This window comes from Aspergillus heteromorphus, assembly GCF_003184545.1.
Source record: "Aspergillus heteromorphus CBS 117.55 chromosome Unknown BO70scaffold_11, whole genome shotgun sequence".
Lineage (NCBI taxonomy): Eukaryota > Fungi > Ascomycota > Eurotiomycetes > Eurotiales > Aspergillaceae > Aspergillus > Aspergillus heteromorphus.
The window spans coordinates 498230-521250 of record NW_020290416.1 but is presented as its reverse complement, the minus strand read 5'-3'; the positions used below and the strand labels follow the sequence as shown (position 1 = coordinate 521250).

The 23021-nt window shown below is 51.2% G+C and overlaps 9 protein-coding genes across 9 annotated transcripts; 5 read left to right on the top strand and 4 right to left on the bottom strand.

The window, feature by feature from the left end:
* The first annotated feature begins 88 nt into the window (after positions 1-88).
* Positions 89-2052, top strand: BO70DRAFT_33178 (transcription factor TFIIIB subunit BDP1). Its single transcript, XM_025540890.1, has 2 exons — positions 89-193; positions 284-2052. The coding sequence occupies exons 1-2, from the start codon at positions 166-168 to the stop codon at positions 1969-1971; spliced, it is 1716 nt and encodes a 571-aa protein (XP_025399695.1). The 5' UTR covers positions 89-165; the 3' UTR covers positions 1972-2052.
* BO70DRAFT_361908 (DUF1183 domain protein) lies at positions 1955-3498 on the bottom strand. Its single transcript, XM_025543155.1, has 2 exons — positions 3346-3498; positions 1955-3243 (listed from the first exon to the last, which is right to left on the bottom strand). The coding sequence occupies exon 2, from the start codon at positions 3079-3081 to the stop codon at positions 2134-2136; it is 948 nt and encodes a 315-aa protein (XP_025399694.1). The 5' UTR covers positions 3082-3243; positions 3346-3498; the 3' UTR covers positions 1955-2133.
* On the top strand, positions 3458-5284 carry mmm1 (ERMES complex subunit MMM1). Its single transcript, XM_025543154.1, has 3 exons — positions 3458-3572; positions 3638-3668; positions 3730-5284. Exons 1-3 carry the CDS (start codon positions 3557-3559, stop codon positions 5123-5125), a joined length of 1443 nt encoding a protein of 480 aa, XP_025399693.1. The 5' UTR covers positions 3458-3556; the 3' UTR covers positions 5126-5284.
* BO70DRAFT_361905 (acireductone dioxygenase (Ni2+-requiring)) lies at positions 5245-6255 on the bottom strand. The gene is made up of 3 exons (XM_025543153.1): positions 6147-6255; positions 5626-5997; positions 5245-5531 (listed from the first exon to the last, which is right to left on the bottom strand). Exons 1-3 carry the CDS (start codon positions 6174-6176, stop codon positions 5397-5399), a joined length of 537 nt encoding a protein of 178 aa, XP_025399692.1. The 5' UTR covers positions 6177-6255; the 3' UTR covers positions 5245-5396.
* A 201-nt stretch (positions 6256-6456) lies between these two features.
* BO70DRAFT_336120 (tRNA modification protein MTO1) lies at positions 6457-8922 on the top strand. The gene is made up of 2 exons (XM_025541087.1): positions 6457-6581; positions 6659-8922. Exons 1-2 carry the CDS (start codon positions 6478-6480, stop codon positions 8664-8666), a joined length of 2112 nt encoding a protein of 703 aa, XP_025399691.1. The 5' UTR covers positions 6457-6477; the 3' UTR covers positions 8667-8922.
* An 824-nt stretch (positions 8923-9746) lies between these two features.
* BO70DRAFT_33120 (cardiolipin synthase) lies at positions 9747-11648 on the bottom strand. Its single transcript, XM_025540867.1, has 5 exons — positions 11360-11648; positions 11197-11301; positions 10787-11106; positions 10450-10714; positions 9747-9934 (listed from the first exon to the last, which is right to left on the bottom strand). Exons 1-5 carry the CDS (start codon positions 11548-11550, stop codon positions 9793-9795), a joined length of 1023 nt encoding a protein of 340 aa, XP_025399690.1. The 5' UTR covers positions 11551-11648; the 3' UTR covers positions 9747-9792.
* A 593-nt stretch (positions 11649-12241) lies between these two features.
* Positions 12242-13811, bottom strand: BO70DRAFT_361902 (EGFR-like transmembrane domain-containing protein). Its single transcript, XM_025543152.1, has one exon. The coding sequence runs from the start codon at positions 13319-13321 to the stop codon at positions 12461-12463; it is 861 nt and encodes a 286-aa protein (XP_025399689.1). The 5' UTR covers positions 13322-13811; the 3' UTR covers positions 12242-12460.
* On the top strand, positions 13415-13905 carry BO70DRAFT_33117 (uncharacterized protein). The gene has a single exon (XM_025540864.1). The coding sequence runs from the start codon at positions 13508-13510 to the stop codon at positions 13775-13777; it is 270 nt and encodes an 89-aa protein (XP_025399688.1). The 5' UTR covers positions 13415-13507; the 3' UTR covers positions 13778-13905.
* A 1678-nt stretch (positions 13906-15583) lies between these two features.
* Positions 15584-16003, top strand: BO70DRAFT_261235 (uncharacterized protein; the record flags this gene model as incomplete). Its single annotated transcript, XM_025538918.1, has 1 exon — positions 15584-16003. A coding segment is annotated over one exon (420 nt), but the record flags the coding sequence as incomplete, so codon positions are not given.
* Positions 16004-23021: the final 7018 nt, after the last annotated feature.

The window sequence follows — 23021 nt, the reverse complement described above, 5'->3', positions numbered from 1 at the left end:
CACGTGACCGCGCCCGCTTTCCCCAGGAGTTCAACTCGTCTGCCGGCATCTAGAACTTTGCCTTCACCACGACCACGATCGTTCCATCCTCATCCTCATCCCCATCCCCACCCTCTCGCTGCTGCTTCGGCCTCGATTGCGCGCGGCGATGGTCGCACCCCCACGATGAAATCCTTTTCGAGTTCCGTCATCAGTAAGAACCCCTCCCCTCCCCTCCCCTCCCCTCCCCTCCCCTCTTCCCTCTGTGTCCTGAGACCCGCTTCTAATCGCGCCCGTTCTGCAGATAAGTCGGGCAAGAAGTTTGCCCCCAAGGCGCCCGCCCGACGCGCCCCAGCCCAGCCTGCTCCCCCGAGACGACCCAGTGTAGCCTCCCAGCCGTCTGCGTCTGCATCTCAGACTCCTCAACCTCAGCCCCCGACCGAGACTGCGACCCCCGAATCCGCTCCTCCTCCGCCCACTCAGCCCCCCGTTCCTGCTGAGCCCTCCATCCCCAATGAACCATCCGTTGCCCCCAAGGAAGATGCCGTGCCTCCTCGATCTGCGACTGCCATTCCCATCCCTCGTCCTAAGCGGAAGGCCTCAGTTTCGATAGCCGCTCCTGTGACGACGGAGGAATTGCCTACCCCGCCTCAATCTACCCCGCCCATACCTGCCCCATCCGACATCTCAGTTGAGCAGGCGCAAGTCGTGCCAGATGTGGGTACGTCTGCGCCTCCCTCTCAGACGCATCTCCCTGCCGCCGACGATGCGACGGAGATTCGCCCATCGAAGCGTCCCAAGACCACCACCAATTCCACAGCCATCCCGAAGCCCACTTCTGCCGCCACCTCCACTGCTCCCACCCTCACGCACACCCTAGAACTCGGACCCACCGACACCAATCCCCAACTTATCACTCCTCCTGCCACGCAGGCGACTGCGACAGACAGTGAAGAGACAACAGAAAGCCGTGCCAGGGCGGAATCTCAGAGCACTACTGCTGGTCAGACGCGAAAACCGACGAGGGCGAGGAGGAAGTCGGTCAAAGATGGCAATGATGAGAGCGCAGCCGGTAAGAAGAAGGAAAAGAAAACACGGACGCGCAAGAAGCGCGAGCCGACTCCCGAGGGCTCGGAAAATGTCGAAATCGCCCCTGGACTTGTTAAAATGTCGGAGCTCTGCAAGGATATGCGAACAGGGAGAATGTCCAAGCGGGAAACCGAGCTGCGCAATATGGAGCAAGCCGAGCTAGAACGGAAGCAAAAGGCACAGGAAGAGGGTGACACAGAGGCACCAGTCAAACAAAATACAGCCGAAGCATCCCCGGCAGAACCCAGCAACGACACGGCGGGGAATAAGGCGCCGGCAGCAGGACCGGTGATGAGAATTGTTAACGGAGAGATCGTGCTGGATACTGCTTCCTTGCAGGTCGATCGCCACGCCGATGCAGCAAGAAATGCCGATCTAGAGGATGTGGTCGAAAATTCGCTTACTCGGAAGATCAACCAAGCTACATACGGAAAGCGCTCCAAGACCGAGTCTTGGGATGAGGAGATGACGGATCTCTTCTACAGAGGGTTGCGCATGTTCGGCACGGATTTTATGATGATCAGCAAGTTCTTTCCTGGGCGCTCCCGGCGTCAGATTAAGCTGAAGTTCAACAATGAAGAACGCCGTGACCCGCAGCGTATCAAGGAAACCCTTCTAGGCCCGCGCGAGGCGATCGACATCAACACCTACTCGGAGATGACCAACACTGTCTATGACGACCCCAAGGTTATCCAGCAACAACTGGATGAGGAGAAGCAGCAGATCGAGGAACAACACGCCAAAGAGAAGCAGGCGCAGGAAGAGATGCTTCGTAATCCTGACGGCGGTACCGATGGAAACAACGATGCGCCCGCTAAAGTGAAGCGGGTCAGCAAGAAACAAGCCATGAAGGCCATGGCCGGAGGCACTGAAGAAGTCCTGGGCACTATTGATGACATGTGAGTATATACGGCCGATTCGGAATCGCTTGGTCATCCAGATCGTGCCTTAGTACTCGGTTTTATCTAGCAAAAAAAAAATTTTGAAAAGCTGAGAGGCTCGATTGAATGGCTCCATGGTTGCAAGAACTGGCTATCACTAGACATAACTGCTTTTTCCTGGATTTCACCTGCGCCTCGTTGAGCCAAACCCGGTGCTGGTGCTCGGGCTTGAGAAGCGCGGAGAACGCGAACCCGAACTTCCTTCTCCTGGATCATCCCATCTCCTGAACGAAGAAGGCCGTCTCCCCGCGATGGGCGAACCCGAGCGATTGCTTCTTCTCCCCAGTCCATAGCCAGCCGCCGCACCACCCAAAGCCCCCGACCAGAACCCAGGTCTCCAACCCATGTCCGACCCCGAAAAGCGAGGATCCGGCGATCTCGTATACGGAGGTGGAGGTCCAGGATAAGGGCCTCCACCGCCGCCGCCACCACCAAATCCACCCCAACCACCACCCCCACCATTCTGGCCTCGTCGATTCCCCCGCAGCCCAAAGCAGTCTCTCAGCATCGGCCACAGGATCATCACGAAGCACGCACCCATGAAGCCAAAGAATATGAGATTCCCGATGGCCCCAAAAACGCCACTCCAGCCGGCCCTGGACGCATTCTGAGGCCAGAAGCTGTCGCTACTGCTACCGAACCTCTTCTCTCCCAGGTCCGTCAGCAGCAACCGGTATTCGACACCACAGCTGCCCTTCAACACCCACTTATCGTCCGCGTTTCGGTATCCCTCGCACACTACGTCGGTCGCGCCGAGCTTGAATTCGGCCGGGAGGGAAGTGGTGCATGTCCATTGGACATCTTCTTCATCGTAGTCGTAGCCTTCGTTCGTGCACCGCATCGTCTCGATCGGGTACATATCGCAAATCCGCTTGGAAGGTCCCGTGCATTTCAGCTGGGGGATCGGGGGGACGCGCCGGGAGCTTGTGAGACGGTTGTCGCGGAGGGTGAGCGCGTGGACGCGAGAGAGGAGGATGGCATCTTTGCCGGGCGGTTTGGCTGAATTTCCGAGTGACAGCGCAGGAGAAAGGAGGAGGGAGAAGACAAGCTGCAGGAGGAGTAAGTGGTGCATGATGGAGAACGATGGCTTTCCAGATAGCTTCGGTGTCAGTGAACTGAAGATTGCGAGCATGCGATGGCATTAGACCATGATTATATATTATGCTGAAGGTATCGGACAAAATGTGTAGGTAATGTGGCAAAAAGCCGGGCCTTGTTTCGTTTCTTTTCTAGGCTGTAGACCGGAGGAAGTATGACTCAGTTAGCAGGCTGGAGCAGAAACTGGATGATCCAACGTGTCCTTTCAGCAGCAGCCGAAGCAGAAGGTGAGACGAACCGTGAACCTTGACGGGCGAGAGTCCCGCCGATAAACGCATAGCGTCGCCGAGGCGGTGCCTCGATCGCCTTTTCGCCGCCTTTTGTCTCCAGCTTCCCACTTCCCACCTCCACCTCCACTTCCACTTCCACAATCATCCACACCTGAGGCATTTCCAGGCGGTGGTGGAATGCGCCATGGGTAGAAGCTGAGGCATACAGTGACAGACAGAATGTCTTTCCAGCAAAGTGCGAGCTGTCTCTCTTTCCAACTGGCTCTGGAAGCCGACGAGCTGACGATGACGACCTACTAGGTGAACTGGTGCCCGTTCCGGCTCAATCCTCGTACGCCACCGGTGGCCTGATCTCCTCTTGTCGTTCGATCGAGGCTAACACAATGGTCTAGCTTGTCGTTCACACAGGGTTTCCTCCTCGGGCAGCTGTCCGTGGTGCTACTGATCGGGGCCTTCATCAAGTTCTTCATCTTCGGCGAAGCTCCTCCGCCGCCCTCCCGCGGCCTTCGACCCTCGACACACCGGCGATCCAACTCGATCTACAACATCAACCCCAACGATGCAAACTCCCGGTCCCTAAGAGAAAAACCCTCCAACTCGAACGTTCTCCGCCCGGTGCCGTCCTCCTCCACCAACACCCGCTCCATCCTCCGCAAGACCTACTACAGCGCCATTCCCACGAATCCCTCGAAACATGGCAGACACAGGATCCATCACTCCTCACACCAGCCAGAGTCGCTGGACTGGTTCAATGTGCTGATCGCGCAGACCATCGCCCAGTACCGACAAACAGCGTACCTGTTGAAGGACTCGCCGACGTCCTCGATTCTCAGCTCACTCAATGCGGCACTGAACAACCCGGAGAAAAAGCCTTCGTTCATCGACAAGATCAACGTGACGGATATCTCTCTCGGCGAGGAATTCCCCATCTTCAGCAATTGCCGGATCATCGCCGCCGATGACCCCAACTCCGACGGAGGGCGACTCCAGGCCTTGATGGACGTCGACTTGAGCGACGACAACCTATCCATTGCCATCGAGACTTCCCTACTACTCAACTATCCCAAGCCCTGCTCGGCGATCCTCCCAGTGGCTCTGTCTGTTTCTGTCGTCCGCTTCTCGGGGACACTGTGCATCTCTCTGGTCCCCGCGTCCACGCCCCCTCTCGACACCCCATCGCCATCCCCGCCTCCTCCCACCGCTGATGGGAACCCGCGCGGCAAGGCCCCCGGAGATGCCACCCAAGAGGCTGCCAATGGAGCGGAAGACGGACTCCCTCCGAAGTCCAGTCCCAAGAGCAATGTCGCTTTCTCCTTTCTTCCAGATTACCGACTGGACCTGTCGGTACGATCCCTCATCGGCTCACGCAGCAGGCTTCAGGACGTGCCCAAGGTCGCCCAGCTGGTCGAAGCGCGGGTGCATGCATGGTTCGAGGAGCGGGTCGTTGAGCCCCGAGTGCAAGTAGTCGGACTACCAGATCTATGGCCCCGCATGGGTCGGACCGGCGTCCGGACAGGCGAAGAGTCGGAAACCGGCTCAAACGCCGCCTCTCGGGGCGCCATGTCCCCCGATCTCAACGACCATCTAGGAGATCGAGAACCAGACGGACTGCGATTCCGGGGAGGCCTGGCCTCGCGGCCGCAGTTCGACAGCGTCTCGCGAACCAGCAGCTACAACGTCGAAACCGGCGACCTGCGCAGCCCTAGCCTGGTTCGAGAGGAGAGTTCCGGGGCCCTGAGCGATCAGTTCCACATGCCTGGCTCTCTGTCCGGACCGGCTGCTCACTGAGACGGACCGGACAATCTTGGCTACATGTACCATAGACGACTACGAGGTTGACCTGCATATATAACGAACGGCGTTACTACAGATAGGAGTTGAATGAGACGTTGCGATTAGACCACCCAGTTCAAACAGTTGTCGTAAATGTCATTGTCATGGTATATCACATAGTCATCCAGCTTCAAGCTTACATACATGCCTTTCCTTGATCTAGGGCGGAGTTAACCCGCCCTGTCATAGTCCAGTCGATCCGACGCCCAGCCACCACACCACCCACCTAGACAGCAGCAACAGAAGCCTGGCCGAGGGTACCGAGATAGGAAACGCGGTGCGGGTTCCCATCGAGATCGGTACTCCTGTTCAGGGGCGTCCACTTCGGCTCCTCCTGGAAGAGGCGCATAGCCTTGACATACTACATCACCCCCCCCGACACATTAGCACCCATCCATCCATCCATCCATTCATCCCCCAACCCCAAACCCCAAAGCTGAACCAGAAAAACTCACATTATTCTCATCCGTCGTAAAACGATGATAAATGCCCGCGGGAAGAATGATCAAATCATCCTTCTTCAGGCGAATACGGACCCACTCGTCCTCCGTGCCGCGGACATCGAAGTATCCCTCGCCGTCGCGGATGTAGCGGATCTCCTCGTCCTCGTGCAGATGCTCGTGGAAGAACATCTTCACCTTCTCCTCGTACACGTCGCCCATGGTCTTGGGGGACACGGTGACCTCATCGCGGTTCTTGTAGCCGCGCTCGAGGGCGAGGGCGTCGACGTCGGCGATCGAGGGACAGTAGCGGTAGAAGACGCCCAGGGAGGCGAGGTAGGATTCGTCGACGGGGCGGCCGTCGTCGTGCGGTTCGCGCTGGTCGCCCTGGGTGGTGGTGGGGGTGGTGTTAGCATAGCACCATTACCAGCACCGTGAGTATGGAGGGGGAACCGCGAGGAACAGGAACCCCGCGGGATAACAGGCCAGGTACACAGTCACAGTCACGATCACGATACAGGGAAGGTGGTACTCACCGGCTTGTTATCGTACCAGTAAGCCTTCATATTGCTCAACAATCAACAGTTCCTGACAGAGAGAGAGAAGAAGCAAAAGGCCTCGAGGTCTTCGTCCCGAATATAAACGACGACCCAATGAACCGCGGGGCGTGAAAAATGCAGCCCCGCAATTGGCCCCTCGGCTTATTTCGTCATTACGTCAGCAAATCACATCATCTCACCGCCCTCGGATTTAAAACGCGGCAATAAGCCCGACGGCACGTGATAGCAATCAACCTTTTTTGCCGATTCTCCGATAACAAACCCGAAGCGAAGACACCTTGTCGTCGTCACAGCCAGATTTCGAATCATGGCGTTCCGGGCACGTTCAGTTGCTCTGTTTCGATGGGGCTTGGAGCCCCGGTTCCGGTTTGGGGGGAAACGGGGACTAGCGACCGTGGCGGAGGGGACGAGGTATGCGGTTTCTTGTTTTTGGTTCTGGTTCTGTTGTTGAGGGTCGATGCTGATTGCGTTTCCTGCTTTGTGTATAGGTCGTTCGATGTGGTCGTGATCGGAGGAGGCCATGCAGGCTCGGAGGCGTGTGCTGCAGCGGCTCGATCCGGAGCCAGGACGGCGCTGATTACACCGTCGCTCTCGAACATCGGCGTGTGCTCGTGCAATCCGAGTCTGGGCGGTATTGGAAAGGGCACGATGATCCGGGAGATTGACGCGATGGACGGAGTCGCGGGACGCATTGTCGACAAGGCGGGCGTCATGTTCCGCACGCTCAACCGATCCAAGGGTCCGGCGGTTTGGGGGCCTCGCGCCCAGATCGATCGCGATCTGTATAAGAAGCACATGCAGGCGGAGCTGCAGAGCACGGAGGGGCTGAGTATCGTGGAGGGGAAGGTCGCGGATATTGTGCTGTCGAGGGAGGGCATCGAGGATGTTCCGGGGGCGCAGGGCAAGATTGCTGGCGTCAGGCTGGAGTCCGGGGAGATCATACCGACGGGGAAAGTCGTTATCACGACCGGGACGTTCCTGGGGGGCGAGATTCACATCGGGCTGAATGCGTATCCGTCCGGACGGATGGGTGAGGCCGCGACGTTCGGGCTGAGCAAGTCTCTCCGCGAGGCTGGGTTCCAGCTCGGTCGTCTGAAGACAGGCACGCCTCCCCGGCTGGACAAGAAGACGATCAACTTCGCGTCTTTGGAGGTCCAGGATGGTGATCATCCACCGCCGCCGTTCTCCTACCTCAACGATCGGGTCGATGTGAGCGACGAAGACCAGCTGAATTGCTGGTTGACCTACACGAACGAAGCGTCGCATGAGATCGTGCGCGCCAACCTCGACAAGACGATCCACATCCGCGAGACAGTGCGAGGGCCGCGATACTGCCCATCCCTGGAATCCAAGATCATCCGGTTCGCGGAGAAGCAGCGGCATCTGATCTGGCTCGAGCCGGAGGGATTCGCGCCCAACGACGTCGTCTACCCCAACGGCATCTCGATGACCATCCCCGAAGACGCGCAGTACGCCCTGCTCCGGACGATCCAGGGACTGGAGAACGTGACGATGCTCCAGCCTGGCTACGGCGTCGAGTACGACTACATCGATCCGCGCAACCTGCAGCCCACGCTCGAAACCAAACTCATCAGCGGCCTGTACCTCGCAGGCCAGATCAACGGCACGACCGGCTACGAAGAAGCCGCCGGACAAGGCATCATCGCGGGCACCAACGCAGGACTCTCCGCCCAGGGCCGCGCACCACTCACCCTGCGACGGTCAGACGCATTCATCGGCATCATGATCGACGACCTCATCACCAAGGGCGTCTCCGAACCCTACCGCATGTTCACCACCCGCAGCGAATACCGGATCACGACACGATCCGACAACGCCGACCTCCGCCTCACCCGCATGGCGCGCGAAGCGGGAATCGTCTCCAACAAACGCTGGGAGCACTTCCTGGAGACCGAATCGCAAATCACCACGCTGCAAACCCTCCTCGAAAACACCAAAATGACCTCCCACGCCTGGAGCCGCAGGGGCTTCAAACCGCGTGTCGACGCCTCCATCCGCTCGGCGCTCTCCCTGCTCAGCCACCGCGAAACCTCCATCGACGCCATCATCCCGCACCTCGAATCCCCCTGCGGCACAGCGTACACCGCGAACTCCTTCTCCCCGGAGATCCGCGCCCGCGTGGCCATCGAAGGCCGCTACAGCCCCTACGCCATCCGCCAGCAGAACAACGCGCAGAAATCCCTCCGCGACGAGAACCTCCTCGTCCCGGCGGACTTGGATTACTCGGCGATCTTTGGCGTCAGTATCGAGGAACGACAGGCGCTGGAGCGCGTGAGGCCCACGAGTATCGGTATGGCGAGACGCATCGAGGGCGTTACGCCGGAGGGTGTCCTCCGGCTGCTGATGCATGTGCACAAGACGAGTAGGAGTCGGGAGAGGGAGGGAGCAAGGGAGATGGGGAGAGGTGCTGTTCCCCCTCCTGCGTCGGAGGGTCTGGAAGAGACGCCTGAGGACATCATTCAGCAGGCGCCTTGAATTGCACCTGCATCTATCTGAAAAGAAAAGAAAAGAAGGAAAGAAGGCGGGAAGGAAGAAAGGATATCCCCATCCATCGTCAATTCCTCACGGTATCATTGTACGACTATGACTATGGCTATTACTATTACTATTTGCATATACTTGACAGCGAGAAGGGCAGGCGAACGAATTGAATCGACCATGGCTGGCGTATTGGGAACTTGAGTTGAGTCGTGTACTTTTACTTACCTTGCTATGTTGCACAGGACCCGGGGTGGGGGGGGAAGGGAGGCAGTCAGTTAGATTGGGGGATCATGGATAACATATCAACTTGCTAACACTGTATTATATACTCTTTTTTTTTTTTTTCTTTGAATTGCATTTCTGGAAATATCCCAATACCGACTTTTCTCTTCTTTTTTTTTTGTCGTAAGGATATATATACATCATACTATACTACATACCATGTTGGCTGGATTATCTCTTCGCCATGAGTAATACTAACTAATACCTACCTACCTACCTAAAAGGCATATATCTGAAAATATAGAAACAAATGTAGCAATGTAAAGTACCTGATCCTATTCACCGATTCCTACCCGCCAACATAATTCTGCATATTCGTTTCGGTTGAACAAAAAAGAAAGCAGGTCGCGGAGCGGATGTCCAATAACCGGATATGATAAATAACTGTTTTGCAACTGTAACACAACCTAACTGTTACAGTAGTAGGTAACAGTTTGACAACTATTATGAAATGGTTGGTGAGTGTGGCAAACTATCAGATATATATAAATAATAGTAAGCTACCATCTTTGACTTTAACTGAACTATGCTGTAACCCTCTCTACGCACGCCTCCGGGCCCCTATAGGCTGATGATAAAATATATAAGTAGATCGCATAACCATCACACCACACCACCACCAGCAGCACCACCCCTATCTATCTACCACTAACCAGTCAAAAGACCAATACAGTTACTTACTCATACAAACAAACACTCTATTACTATATACATACACACACAGGCACACTATTTATGACAAATGAAACGGATACACTACCCTACCCATCTACGACTCACTCACTCACTCACTCCCTTACCTCTCTACCCACCCAACCAAACCTAACCCAACCCGAAATCAAGGCTTCTTCCCGGCAGTGTTAGTAGCAGCAGCGCGAGAAATGCGCTTCTGGATCTCCTCCTTGGTAAGAATCTTGACCGCATCACGAGAAAAGACGTAGCTGAGGCCGGACCAGAGGGTTGTTGCGGCGACGAGGTATCTAATGGATGGATAGTAAGGTAAGTAACCATCAATTAGTTCAGTTCAGGGGTTTCGCAGTTCATGAGTTCATGAGTTCGGGTAATCATAATATGATGGATGTATGGATGATTTGCATGCAGGTTGGGGGAGAAAAACAAAAGAAGAAGACGATGGATGATGGATGGATGGGCAACCAAAAAAAAGAAGAGGAAGAAAGAAAATAAAGCGAGGGAAAAAAATTGGTGAGCAAAAACATACAACAGAAGGGATTCGCTGGTGGTCACCCACCCAACTACTAACCTCCCGGCGTGTGGCTTAAGTACGGCTGAGCGGACGGGAAGCCCTGTTCTCCACACCCTATGGTCGTATGTGACAGATAGATCTCGGGAGAGAGTCACATAGCGCGTTGGGTGGGTACATCACCCGGTACATACTCATGATAGGTAGGTAAACAAGGGGGGGGTTGGTGGTGGGTGGTAGAAATTTAACGGGGGTGGAAGGAAGGATGGGTATGTATGGAAAGGGCACACTTACTGGAATCCGGTCATCGCCTCATTCAGATGCCAGGCACTGATGACAGTCTCGGGGAGGACGGGGAGCGCGATGGCGCTTCCGACGAGCAGCAGCTGCAGGGCGGTGTTGATCTTGGAGACGGTGGTGGGCTTCACCTCGGCGGATGGGAGGGAGAAATCCCAGTACCGGGCCATGGTCTTCGGGGGCGGGAGGGAGATCCACCGGTAGTAGATAGCGGAGATGGCGAGTCCAACGTCGCGACCGAGGATGATGACGGCGAGCCAGACTGATCGATCTCTCAGCATATGGTGGCGGATAAGGGGTGGAAGGAGAGACAGAAAGGTTGGTAGTGGCTTACCTGGGATTGAGCCATTCACAGCCAGGCAGGCGACTCCGATGGTCATGAGTAGCTTGTCGGCCATGGGGTCAATGATGGTTCCGACGACTGTCTGCAGGTTCCACCGTCTTGCGATCCAGCCATCCACCAGATCCGTAACACCGGCGTAGGCGAAGAGACCCAGGGCGGCGACATGGTGGTCGTGGACGAGGAAGTATCCTACCAGAGGCGCGGCAAGGAGACGGGTGAAAGTGAGGATGTTGGGGACGGTGTAGATGTTCTCGTGAGTGCGGTTGGGGAGCTTTGAGAGAATGGTAGGCTTCTTAGGCGCAGGCGGAGAGCTATACTGGTGTTAGGATTGAAGGACTGGTGGTGGTTGATAGATATATCGAATCGCAGGCGGTGCGATGAAGACGATATCGAGTACAAACCTTTGAGGACTAGGATCGGTCGGCTTCTGGGCAGAGTATCTCTTTTGTTGGCCAATGATCCGTGACTCTAGGGCGCAAACCACACTGGTCCTCTTTCGCAATGAGCTAGAGGCCTGGGTTAGCTTTCTGGATCATGAGGACTCGCCACAGATCAAGATCCCACCTCGTCTGGATTCTCGAGCGACTAGCCAATGTGACCGTTGAGAAGTCGCGAGCTTCTTTTGCCGACAAGCCCACCCATCCCCTCCGTGAAAGAGGAAGAGAGACCAACGGCGAGGATATGACTAGGCAGTTTAAGCGGGTGCATTGTCTGGATGCACGTAGCGGCATCGGTAGCATTGCAATTGCAGCCATGATGGGTTGCTAGCGAAATGGTCGGATGACGTCACTCGTTCGAGATATCAGATACAAATTAATGATAGATCGACGAGCCGACAGATCAAAGCGTCACGAAACGATATCTCAATGGTATATCAACGACAGCAACCATGTCATAGGATGATGTCAATATTCAGATCATATGACGATGCGAGGCCGAAAGGTTGGGCGGAATGAGCGAACCCCAAAGTCAAAAACCAATGTATGTTTTTGTTGCAGCCGAATATAAACCAGCCGACTGCAGATATACCGAAGCGACTCTCGATGGGGTTGAACGACCGTATATATGTATACCTTCGAGCGGCCAGATTATCCGACTCCGGGAGGCTCCAGGGCACGTGAGTCTCGGGTCAGAGGGCGAGCAGTCCGATGGGCGAGGGAATTGCCATCCACGACCGTGGGCAGTTGAGGACTGGGGAGAACGACCCGGGAGGGACTGCAGACGGTCGACCTGGATGCAGAGGGGAGGCACAGGAGTTGTATACAGTTGCTGCCGACGCTCGTGGCTGGAGAAAATGCCCCCGGAGTTTCGGTTCCTCCGAGGTCACGTGTCACTCTGTATGGACTACGGACTACATGATGGCTGGGATTTGGGGGGTGGGGGGTGATGAGGAGAGGATATAAGAGTACAATTTGGTATACGAAACGATGTACGCACGGTCTAGCGTCATCATTGGTAGGTAATATGAGGGGACCTTTTCCTCCTGAAAGGGTCCCCAGCCTGGATTCGAACCCGCGACCAGGCGGCAGAAGAGGCACCAAAAGGGGCATCAACCCCGATTAGGAAATGTGTATAGAAACAAGATCCTGAGTACAGACCATATGTAATGTTAAACAGCAATTATCAAAAACAATCATCTCTACAAGAGACTGAAGACTCCGCTGATCAAGAAGGAAGCTCTCGAGCCCAAGAAGAGTCATGCGCTGGGAGCTCAGCCACAGGGGTACCCTGAGCTTCAGCTGGAATACCCTCCTTAAACTGATCCTGCATGGGACTGCCGTACGCACTTATCTCCCTCGAAGGATCGTAGACGGTTACCCCACGGCTCACGACCGAATCTCTCTGTTTCTTTTTCCTCCTGAGGAACCAGAACACCCCGGCTGCGATCAACGCGCACCCGGCCACGGCACCAATGACTGGACCGGCAATCCATGCCTTTGAGGAATGAGATTCTGGACTTGAGCTCGCTGGGCCAGCCGTTGCGGTAGAAAGAACAGCAGTGGAAGTAGAGGAGGGCCCGGCTGTTGCGGAGGGAGCCAGAGTGTTTTGCAGCTTTTCAACGCCGGCCGTAACCAAGAGGGAGTCGTACGTGATTTGCGCCGGACTCAAAGTCACAGTGGCCGTCTTGCTCATCGACGTGCTTGTCGAGCTGTTGGAATACCACCAGCTCGTAAAGACCACACACGAGGCACTTTCCGTCGATGAGATGACCACGCACTCCTGCGTTTGGACAAAGATGGTGTAATCCGCTGCCTTCTTTCTGGTTGAGCTCAGGCTCAGGGAAAACGTCGAGAGACCTTTGGTGACAGTAATCGGCAAAGCATAGGACGAAAACGAGCAGTTTGCTAGCAGGCTCTGGATACAGTTGACGGCAATAGTGGTTTGGTTGTTGGTGGTGTCCACCGCGACAATGCTTCCAGCCATATCGCTAAACACATTGTTATTGACCGCGATGTTCTCCTCAAACACTTCCACGTATGTTGTGGTGGGTGCGGCGGTTGTCTGCATCGTCGAGGATGTTGCCATCGCGTTGCGCGTGAAAAGCTTGGATGATGCGAGACCGGATGGGAAAAGGGCCGTAACAGCAAGGGCCAGGGTTTTGGAAGATATTATACCCTGTTGTGCCTAGACCTCGCGATTTTTAGTGCAGCTGCTGGGGATCCGGGTCGATCGAAACACGACCGATCAGTGCTTATTTGATTGGTAGCCAAAATGGTCCTTGACGGCTTTATTTCAGAAAGGTGGCTCCGGTTGAAAACGAGACGGTCAAGGTTGTTCACGAAGTGCGGAGAAGCCAACAGACAAAGGTCGACCAGGCCACACAGGCAGCAGGCACCCTGGCTAGCTTGGAATAGGTCCGTCCATCTCTGGAGTGAATCGTCGGCGATGAATGCTCGCATCGCGGCGGCTGTCGGGGATATGTTGGTGTGCGCTGAGGTCATACCCACGGGCAGCGGCAAGATTCTAGATGAATGCGAGTAGACAGGAAGTTCCATCAGACCAGTTGATGATGGTGAGTGGTGGGTGGTTGGAGATGTTGGGGAGGCGCCGGACGGGCCCCTTCTTAACCGGGGTGCTGCTCGACAGGGATCTTTCCTCCTTCACTACTCCGTACTCCTCACTCCTCCATACCCGGCTTGCCATCCTGCCACGGTGAAGCCAACGTTAGAGGTCCAAAGGTAAGGCAATCTTCAACAATGTCCCCCACGCTGCTGATGACATGGTCGCATGTAGAAAAACAAACCTGATCTGGATACCTGCATGCCCATGATGACGAGGGAAACCGATTTGAACAATGCGCTGCTCGACAGGAAGGCTTGAAAGCAGCGCATTCGAGAATACAAGCTCGCTTGCCCGCTCCTCTCTCAGGTGGAATCAACCTATCCCGCAGTCAAAGCAGCAGTTCAATATGTCCAAAGATTGATGTATACTCATATGCATCTCACTGGGTATATACCCAAGCTATTACTCAAGTATCAGATGCGACCATAGGGTGTGGAGAACAGGGCTCCCCGTCCGCTCAGCCGTACTGAAGCCACATATTCCCCATGGTCAGTTGTTAAAGAGCCCTATAGCTGTCTAAAACTATAATTCTCAATTAGTAAGGTCTTGGGACTGGGTGCTGGTGATTGGGGTGTGATTACTTTAATAGTCATCTCCAAGAATGAGCATGTATCACCCCCCCGGGGCAATACATGCTCATCCCTCCCCCTGCGGGTGATGAAAGACTGGTAATAAGATAGCAAGAGATTTTAATAAACAGACCTATCTTATTATAAATAGACTCTAGATTTTTTATATTTATTTTTAAGTTTTTTTATATCTGTTTTGAGATCTAATTATACTATCATTGTAAGACAGCAACCTAGGGGAGTTGTTGCCACTGAGCCAAAAGGCTAACATTACCCGCAGTTACCTGCGGACCCCTAGAATCCCATATATAGTATATTCAAGTACACCCGGGAGGAGATGGGCTTCACCCTTGTAAGTATGCATATCCCGCGGATATCATCCCTTACAATAGGGCGAGGAGGTGATGTAGGATTTGGATTAGAGGCAATTGTTGTATTACTCAAGACAGCCCCATACTGCTGAATAATAATAGTGTTGTAGTTGAACTCGGACCAGAGAGTAATATTTGTGATATCTTGGTTCACCGTGTTCGAACCGGTTGAAGTATTTTGGGTAATAAGCCTGGGAGGAGCTTCCCTAGTCAAGTACTCCAAGAGACTCTCAGTAGCCATTGTGAATAAGAAAGTTGAATGGGAAAGTTATAGGTAATTATTGCTGGGAGTTTCACAAATCTTTCTAACGGGCGAGTCTGTTTTATATCTGTAGGATATTCTGTCGGCGTGTAGACACTTGATCTTAGTATGGCTAGTTTGGAAGTATGTCTTCTTATCATTGATGGGTTTTCTTGATATGGACCTCCCTACTGAATTAGGTCAATTGCATAACTAGGCAGAATAACTGCAGGTTGAATCACACTGTCACATTGATCTTGGTAACATGCTGCTCACTAGAACTGGTTCATCTTGAGAACAAACTCTGAATCTTTTCGCATTAATACAGCAGTGGCCATCATCTATACGAATGACGTATAAAAGAGAATCATTATTTATTCTACCAAAGTCTCGACTTCTACAAATTCAATTTATTGAGAGACTACACATCACAGAAACCTCTGAAATCTTTCGGGTTCTACTTAATAATCTTGAATATTGTTTTAAAGTGGTTTGTTGCTTGAATACTGTGTCAAGAAGTTCTAGAAAACTAAGATATCAATATATTCATATGAAAGATGATCCAGGTTTTGCAGATGATGGCAGAGATCTTTGTCGATATCGTTGCGAGTCGCAAGCATATCAGGCCTTACATATCAACGGCATCTGCAAGCTAGGGATTGTGCCATATTTTTATGGTATATTTGAATCATTTGATCCCCAACTGCTTGGATCTGCCCTTGAATCATTTGAGAAATATCATAATCTTCCATGTGCGATTCTACTAGAATATCTACCGAATGCAACAAGCTTTGAACATGCCAGTCTCTCTTCAGAATCTATCAGTACAGCAATTTTAAATCTGAAGATTATTCATGGCGCGCGTGTTGTTCACAATGATGCATATCCAAAAAATACTCTTATAGCCCCGGGGACTAGATCACAACGCGTTGTTTGGATAGATTTTGATGTGTCCATTGTTTTTTTCATCTGAAGAAACCCGAGGCCTGCTTGACTTCAGTAATGAAGCCCAGTGGGAACAAGAAGTATTTAAAAGCCGCGTCCGCAAATTGGTAGAATTTCACCCTTTATTATTGCTCTGCTCGTCTTTACTCTTGATCTGTCTAATATCTGTACTAGAATACATAATAGGACTCGGAGTTTTGAATGTCAGTGGGACATTCTACTCCTACAATATTTTGTCATTCATAGTGACTGTACCAAGATGTGCTTCGATCACTACTCTAATAGCTCAGCCCCAAAAGGCGCATGGCTTTTAAGGGAGGCTGAACTGAGCGTCACGTGCAAAGCGCTTTCTATGGGTCTTGTGCGACTGTTCTCACGCAAGAATGATTCATATACGGCTTAATTAATCAGCATGGGCCATTTGAAAATACCAATTTATCGCTCTGGACCGGCATTCTACACTTCTGGCGATTGCGGTCTTTTGGAGTATCCGATCTCTCACAGGGACTCAACTTAAGTATACTGAGTGATCTACTTTGTGCCGTGCTTGACGAATAAATCTGTATCTTGATCCAAATGGATAATTTTCAAGGTTGAAGCAATGTTCACCCTACCCCAGTTTGATGGAGAAGCTTGGCTGGACAACCATGTTATATCTTAGTATGTATGCCTTATGCTGTTACCTGAATTAGCAAATTTTCTGTTACTTGACTAGCTTCACTTCGAGTACCCACTTTATCAAGAACCTGGACGTGCACACAAGGGCCACGCAGATTGCCCTCCATCCCTGTGTAGGCTGTCTCCATCATCGACGCTACTGACCAGGAGCTGCTCTCCGCTGGGAGAGCGTACAGTAAGAAAACGATGCTGTAGGAGGAGAGCTGCACGGACGGGTAAAGTCATGCCATTCCAAGCAGGGCCGACTCTTGTCAAGGGCCGCCCTACGTCCCAATACTCCGGACGGGACTAGATATCGTAGGGGATAATCATAAATGGAGGTATGTCAGGCCTTTCCGTATGCCTTGGACAAAAACATTTTGCCTCTGGTCACATATCTTATACTCTGAGGGTGCCTTACGTGTTGATTCAAGTACCTATTTACAGCAAAATGTAAGGGTTATGATGTACTCAATGGGCAGGAACCACTATTAGAATATTAGTAAACCCCGCTAGTCTTTCACTATTTCAACGAGAGTCTGAGAGGGTAGCGTTTTCTAATTGTCAGGAAGGCCTTTGAAATTACTGCCCTTCTTTATCAGGAGACTTTATTCTGTATCCAAGCTGTGCAGCTAACTCTTCATGGGCTCGCAATTTGCTATCCTTCAGTTTTGCTTTTGCAATTCTTCTGTCACTACTAAGAAACCTTGCCCCGTCGACCCACGACCTTGCACGGATTTCCCTGATTCTAGTGACTTCGCAGGCTAGTTAGTCTCAAACCGCTGAATCGGCCATGATACAGTCAAGAGCCCGTCCCAATCAAATTAGATGTATGCAGAGTGTTCTAGACCAGTATTAGACTGATTCTGAAAGAAGAAATTCTTACTGGACTGCTTATACAGGATAAAATTAGATCTTATCATGTATATCTTCTATCGCAGCAGGCTCTAGCAATCTCTGTCTCTTTTCTGTGAAATCTTTGTTGAAATAAGATATTATAAGAAAATATAATAAAAAGATCTTGTTTCTCCAGCTGAGAGCCTGAGCATCACACCAGCTATTAAGACTTGGCTTTGCTGATCAAATAGTTGCGTATCTTTGATCGAGTATTATAACTTTGAATCCTAACTAAGATTGCTTCCTTGTTATTTCTAAGCACTTTGAATATCTCTTATAATTATATATATTATAACAGACGCTTCCACGCATTACTTCAGTCTTCTTCTTACATTAACAACAAGATCCTCTTATAAACATACGAGGTTTACTTCTTGTCCAACTATTTTTCGAGAGATCTCTGGCCCGTTGATACATTTGAGGCTGTGGCATCGTGCGAAATCCTCCTGTTATTTACAAAGAAAAATCTCGAAAATAAGATATTCCAAACTCTTTCTCAGCTTCAATAACATCTTTCGGCTGTGCTATTGACCAGCCTGATCGGGATATTGATGAAATATTCTTATATTTTGTAATAGTTTTTTTTTTTGAATCATCTCAAGAGCTGTTGGTTCTATGGGTGCTGTGGTGGAAATAAGAACTTTCAAATATTTGACAAGGCTTGTGATGCAAGACATGTTGAATCGAGAGAAAATTGCTTCGGATAAAGACAGCTATTGATTGGAACAAGGGCTTGGCCTGATGATGGCCTGGGATTTAGCCTCTCGGTTGACTTGACCTCAGCCCGACGGATCACTCGATTACTCCTGTATGACTTCATATATGCCTTGTTTCTGCCTGATTCTATGTCTATATAGCCCAGCTGCTTGCGCAGCAGTATCGTAAATTCAGATCTTCATTGCTTCATCTTACTAGCCGCTACCTAGATTACCAGAGTTGATAGTTATGAGCCCGGTTCGCTACACCATTTGCAAGCAAGCATCTATCTATCAATCAACCAATCAACCAATTGATCAACAGCCCCAAGAAGCGGTCAAGATGTCTAAGACAGACAGACAGACAGACAGACAGACAGACAGCAGTTAGCCGATGATATTGACTCCTCTCCCTCTCCAATCAACAGGACAGGACAGCTGGCAGACAAGATACATGGCAGCTGGTGAGTGAGTTGATGCCCTACGATAATCTCTCGCCGCCTGGATGTTTCACCACTGTCGGGAATCGGACTAGGCACGGAACGGGACTGGTAACTACACAAATAAACAAGTCACTAACAACTGCCTACGGGGTTGGTTGCTGTAGCCGTGGCTGGTGCTGGGTGATCAAGCTGGGTTGATAGGGTGGGATTCAGGTTACCCGAGACATTGTGCTCTGGTCAGGGGAGTGGGAGTGGTGCTGGACCTGGACCTGGACCTAGGCATGGATGGCGTTTGATGGCGATGAGGGGATTAAGGGCTGACTAGGCTAAGTGGCATTTCTAGAGGGAGGTACTTTGGGCCTTCATGCTTTTACTTTGGGATGTACTCAGTACTCGGGATGGTGGGTGATCAGGTGGTTTAGTAGTTGGGATGGATATCCATGTGCATACATCTTTTGTTTTGCATAGTTGCCGGTAGAGATATATATCTACGGATACGAGAGAAGAAGAAAAGATTTGTCGATGGATGGTTATTTGTGTACCATGATTTCTTTCAAGGGTGATTTTTGGCGAGGTAGAGATACTACTACATAAGTAGTTAAAAGGACGAGATTCTTCTTGCCCAGCTGGGGGTACTGGGTATAGGATAGGGAGGGCATAGAGGGTATGAGAAGGCAAGAAGAAGTTGTACACAAGTACAACTGGACTTGCTATTTACTCGTCCGTTAACTCGCCAGGGGCATTAAATATCAGCTACTCAAAAACTATACATCCTACCAATCAATCAACGTCTTCCCTAACCATCTATCTATCTATATATCCATCCATTCTATACCCAGTACTAGAATCCAGCATCACCACTCCCATACATACCACGCATGCACTGTCCAGAACCCACAATCTCAAACCCCGGTAACACAAACCCCGTGTCCAGTCCACCCCATCCCACCAACCCCGAACAAACCCCGCGCAGAAACCAAATCCCCCGACGATCAAGCGCAAACCGGGAAAGCTTCACGCATGCATGGCCTCTCCCCAGACGCAAGGATGGCCTGTCTAGTGTGTATCTATCATTCATCTATCTATCTATTGAGCTAACAGCTAATCTGCCGCGCGCTGCCGTGCCTTGGTAGCACAACCTACGCCTGCACAGCTAGAGCTACGCAGTGACTACTGTACGATACGGTGCGGAGCGGTGCGGATGTACATTGATCATGCCCAATATCATCATCATACATACCTACCTACCGGCTAGGGCAGGACAAGGTTCTCAGCTTCTCAAGTCAGCCTTTGTGGCCATGTGATTGACATCCATCACTGCTTGGGTGAGGGTTGGGAATATGATGATGATCAGGCACGTACAGTACCGTGTCTACTGTACTACACTGCCTAGGTGACTGACTGGTCAGGGTACATTCCACGGTTCACGAGATCTGCTCGGGATATACTCGGGATATGGATGTATAGATAGATAGATAGATAGATAGATCAATGGATATGCAGACAGACAGACCGGGAAATGAAACAGTGGACCAGGTGGGTAAGAGACGGGGGGGGGATCTCTGAGAACCTGGATCTGGAGGCATGGTACATAGTACATTGAATACCTAGAGCAGTTGCAGTTGGTAAGCAGACAGCTCGAAGTAGCTACACGCATCAAGACACGTAAGTAAGCCGGGCGAACAAAGAAAAGGTGGGAAGAGCCTTGCATGAAGATGAGCCATATTGTCAGTGCGCATGACACTGACACCCCGCCACAGACATACCTACATAGGTACATACTGGGTCAGTACCGAGGTAGGTAGGAAGAAATATCTCTTACCCAAGAAGTAAGTCAGTCAGTCATGAGTATTGACAGTTAAGCCGCAGATGGGGAAGGTCATGTTTGGGTATCCACACAGCGAAACCGGGTACGGAAGTTGGCAGATCGAAGATGAAGGGCGAGATCTATCGACTACTTGCCCTAATCTGCGATCTGACGCGATCGGACAGACATACATACTTTCACCTTAGGTAGCTACTACTGTAACTACAGTAGACTGAAGAAAGATCCTGATCAGATTGCATTTGACTTTTACCCCTTGCATCTTTTCTTTTCTTTGTTCGCCGGTAGACTGAACTGGGGGGAGACCTGCATGAAGTTACTCCGTTACTGTATTACTTTACTGTATGTATCTTTCTTCTGGTAACTTTTACCTATAGTACATGGTACCGAAGAACGCCGTGAAACCGCCGTTGTTGGCTGCAGACAGAATACCTACTGCTTTCCACTTCCAACGCCGGATATTTTCCTTCTTGCGGGGAACCGAGCGGAGAATCATCCATTCATTCATTCACTTACTCACTTACTTACCTGGGTTATATGTACTTCCCCGACTAGATCAATTAGGACTGTAAGAACTCAAGAAGTACAAGTACCCCGTATTCACAGATCACCTCAGCTCACGCCATCAGCCAAGCTCGAGTTATGCCTGGGGACCGCTGCCACCTCTTGACTATTTACATCCACATCCACATCCACTCGGCTGGAGGGGAGATGAGAATGATAGCAAGGGCGGGTCTCGCACCTCTTGCAAATCCCGAAATCGAGTCATTCGAGGCAGAGACAGAAGCTGTATACTGTATGCAGCAACCTGCATATTCCAGTAGCAGCTGGAAAACGGGGATAGAGATGATCGGGGATCCTTTAGCTGAGCCTCTTCTGCAGCTTAGCGGGGCAGAAGCTAGTTAGTTGGGTAGTTAGTTAGTTGATGAGTTAGCTGGCAGCATTGCTTAAGTGCCCGTTTGAAGCTTAAATGATGCCTATCGTCGGATTGTTTGGTGGTTTATCTAGACAGAGTATAGATAGCAAACATGGTCGAGTAGAGATATATATGAACCATGATTACGATGACGATGACAATTATGATTATCTACCATCACCAATGACAAGACTAGATAGTAGGTACCACTAAGATACCAAGAAAGCCATGACCAGCAAAAGACGGTGAAGAGGACGAAGGACCGAGATGCGATCACCGATCACTCCGAGGAAGTATCGAGTAAGCCCCTCTCAGCAATAATAACAACAGTAATATAATAATAAACCTCCCATATACCCCCCCCCCAATAAATGAGAACCACATCTTGAAACAAAACATTCGAGTAAGTCCAGTAACTCACTCATCATGCCGATCTACAATCTATCTACTCCCTATCTACTAGCCATCTCCCTAGTCTAGTCTAACAACCTGCACAACAAAACCACCATGTGTGTGTGGGAACTGGGAAGGCGAACCCCACCGTTATTAATTTAAAATTAAGAAAGCCGCGATGACGCCGATGACGATGCGAGGGGAGGCCCCTATTATTGCAGTAGTACTATCTACGAGTGGTTAGTAGATAGTACACTAGACTAGACTAGACTCGATGAATGAATGCCTGCCTGCCTGTTTAGCGCTCGGAATTCGAATTCTCAACTGCTCCAGCACAGCCAAGTAAGTACTATCTGTTAGTGGCGCTAAAGCATTGAAGCGGGAATCTGAACCCCATCCTTTATTTTATTTTTTTTTCTTTCTTTCTCTGACTCTGTCGATACTTTCTATTATTGTCGATTTATTATTATCGACAATACTTACTCCGTACCTGGGTTAGTATACTAAGTAGCTAGCCAACTAGCTAACTAACAGTCCGATTGATATCCACCAGCCCACCCACCCTGTGGCGAAGTCGCGCTCCGAGACATTTCGCTCTCAAACCGGGATAGGAGAGCGATACATAATACATACATCCATACATAAATACATACCTACGCAAGCGCCAACGTCTCCCTTGGGCTTGGCTGTGAGATGATGTGATGAGATGAGATGAGACGAGACGATATCGGTAACTAGGTGGGTAGGTAGGTAGGTAGTATCGGTATGCATGCAGATCGATCCAACCGGTTACGCAAAGTCATCCATGTCCATGTCCATGTCCATGTGTACCTAGGCGTGGATGTGGATGTGGATGTACTAAGTAGGGATGTAGATGATGTACACATGGACAGCACAGCACAGGACAGGGGAACGGAGTACGGGGGGGAATACCTAAGTACAGTACCTACCACTTACCACCTACCACCTACCACCTACTAACCTACCTACATATGTACACTGCACCCATACCTTGGAGAGAAACAGAGAGGCGGGAGGTTGAACCCCGTGTACTCCTCCGTACTACATACCTAGGTAGGTACATACATATGTACGTAGTTTAGGTAGGATAGGATGCTAAGGTGCTCCGTACATGCATGCATACCTATCCTATCTAGTACTAGGTACAGATTGTATTGCCGTCCATCCCCTGTCTAGCGTCTATATGTCAA

What these genes read in the sequence shown, in the direction of transcription:
- BO70DRAFT_33178 (XM_025540890.1), top strand. Translation starts at nt 166, where the DNA reads ATGAAATCCTTTTCGAGTTCCGTCATCA. An exon ending in CTTTTCGAGTTCCGTCATCA is followed by an intron (nt 194 to 283) that starts GTAAGAACCCCT and finishes CCCGTTCTGCAG; the next exon opens with ATAAGTCGGGCAAGAAGTTT.
- mmm1 (XM_025543154.1), top strand. An exon ending in CCCGTTCCGGCTCAATCCTC is followed by an intron (nt 3,669 to 3,729) that starts GTACGCCACCGG and finishes ACAATGGTCTAG; the next exon opens with CTTGTCGTTCACACAGGGTT.
- BO70DRAFT_33117 (XM_025540864.1), top strand. Translation starts at nt 13,508, where the DNA reads ATGGTCCTTGACGGCTTTATTTCAGAAAGGTGGCTCCGGTTGAAAACG.
- BO70DRAFT_336120 (XM_025541087.1), top strand. Translation starts at nt 6,478, where the DNA reads ATGGCGTTCCGGGCACGTTCAGTTGCTCTGTTTCGATGGGGCTTGGAG. An exon ending in ACCGTGGCGGAGGGGACGAG is followed by an intron (nt 6,582 to 6,658) that starts GTATGCGGTTTC and finishes CTTTGTGTATAG; the next exon opens with GTCGTTCGATGTGGTCGTGA.
- BO70DRAFT_361908 (XM_025543155.1), bottom strand. Translation starts at nt 3,081, where the DNA reads ATGCACCACTTACTCCTCCTGCAGCTTGTCTTCTCCCTCCTCCTTTCT.
- BO70DRAFT_33120 (XM_025540867.1), bottom strand. Translation starts at nt 11,550, where the DNA reads ATGGCTGCAATTGCAATGCTACCGATGCCGCTACGTGCATCCAGACAA. An exon ending in ACCGATCCTAGTCCTCAAAG is followed by an intron (nt 11,107 to 11,196) that starts GTTTGTACTCGA and finishes ACACCAGTATAG; the next exon opens with CTCTCCGCCTGCGCCTAAGA. An exon ending in GAGGCGATGACCGGATTCCA is followed by an intron (nt 9,935 to 10,449) that starts GTAAGTGTGCCC and finishes TCCATCCATTAG; the next exon opens with ATACCTCGTCGCCGCAACAA.
- BO70DRAFT_361902 (XM_025543152.1), bottom strand. Translation starts at nt 13,321, where the DNA reads ATGGCAACATCCTCGACGATGCAGACAACCGCCGCACCCACCACAACA.
- BO70DRAFT_361905 (XM_025543153.1), bottom strand. Translation starts at nt 6,176, where the DNA reads ATGAAGGCTTACTGGTACGATAACAAGCCG. An exon ending in ACTGGTACGATAACAAGCCG is followed by an intron (nt 5,998 to 6,146) that starts GTGAGTACCACC and finishes ACCACCACCCAG; the next exon opens with GGCGACCAGCGCGAACCGCA. An exon ending in TTACGACGGATGAGAATAAT is followed by an intron (nt 5,532 to 5,625) that starts GTGAGTTTTTCT and finishes GGGGTGATGTAG; the next exon opens with TATGTCAAGGCTATGCGCCT.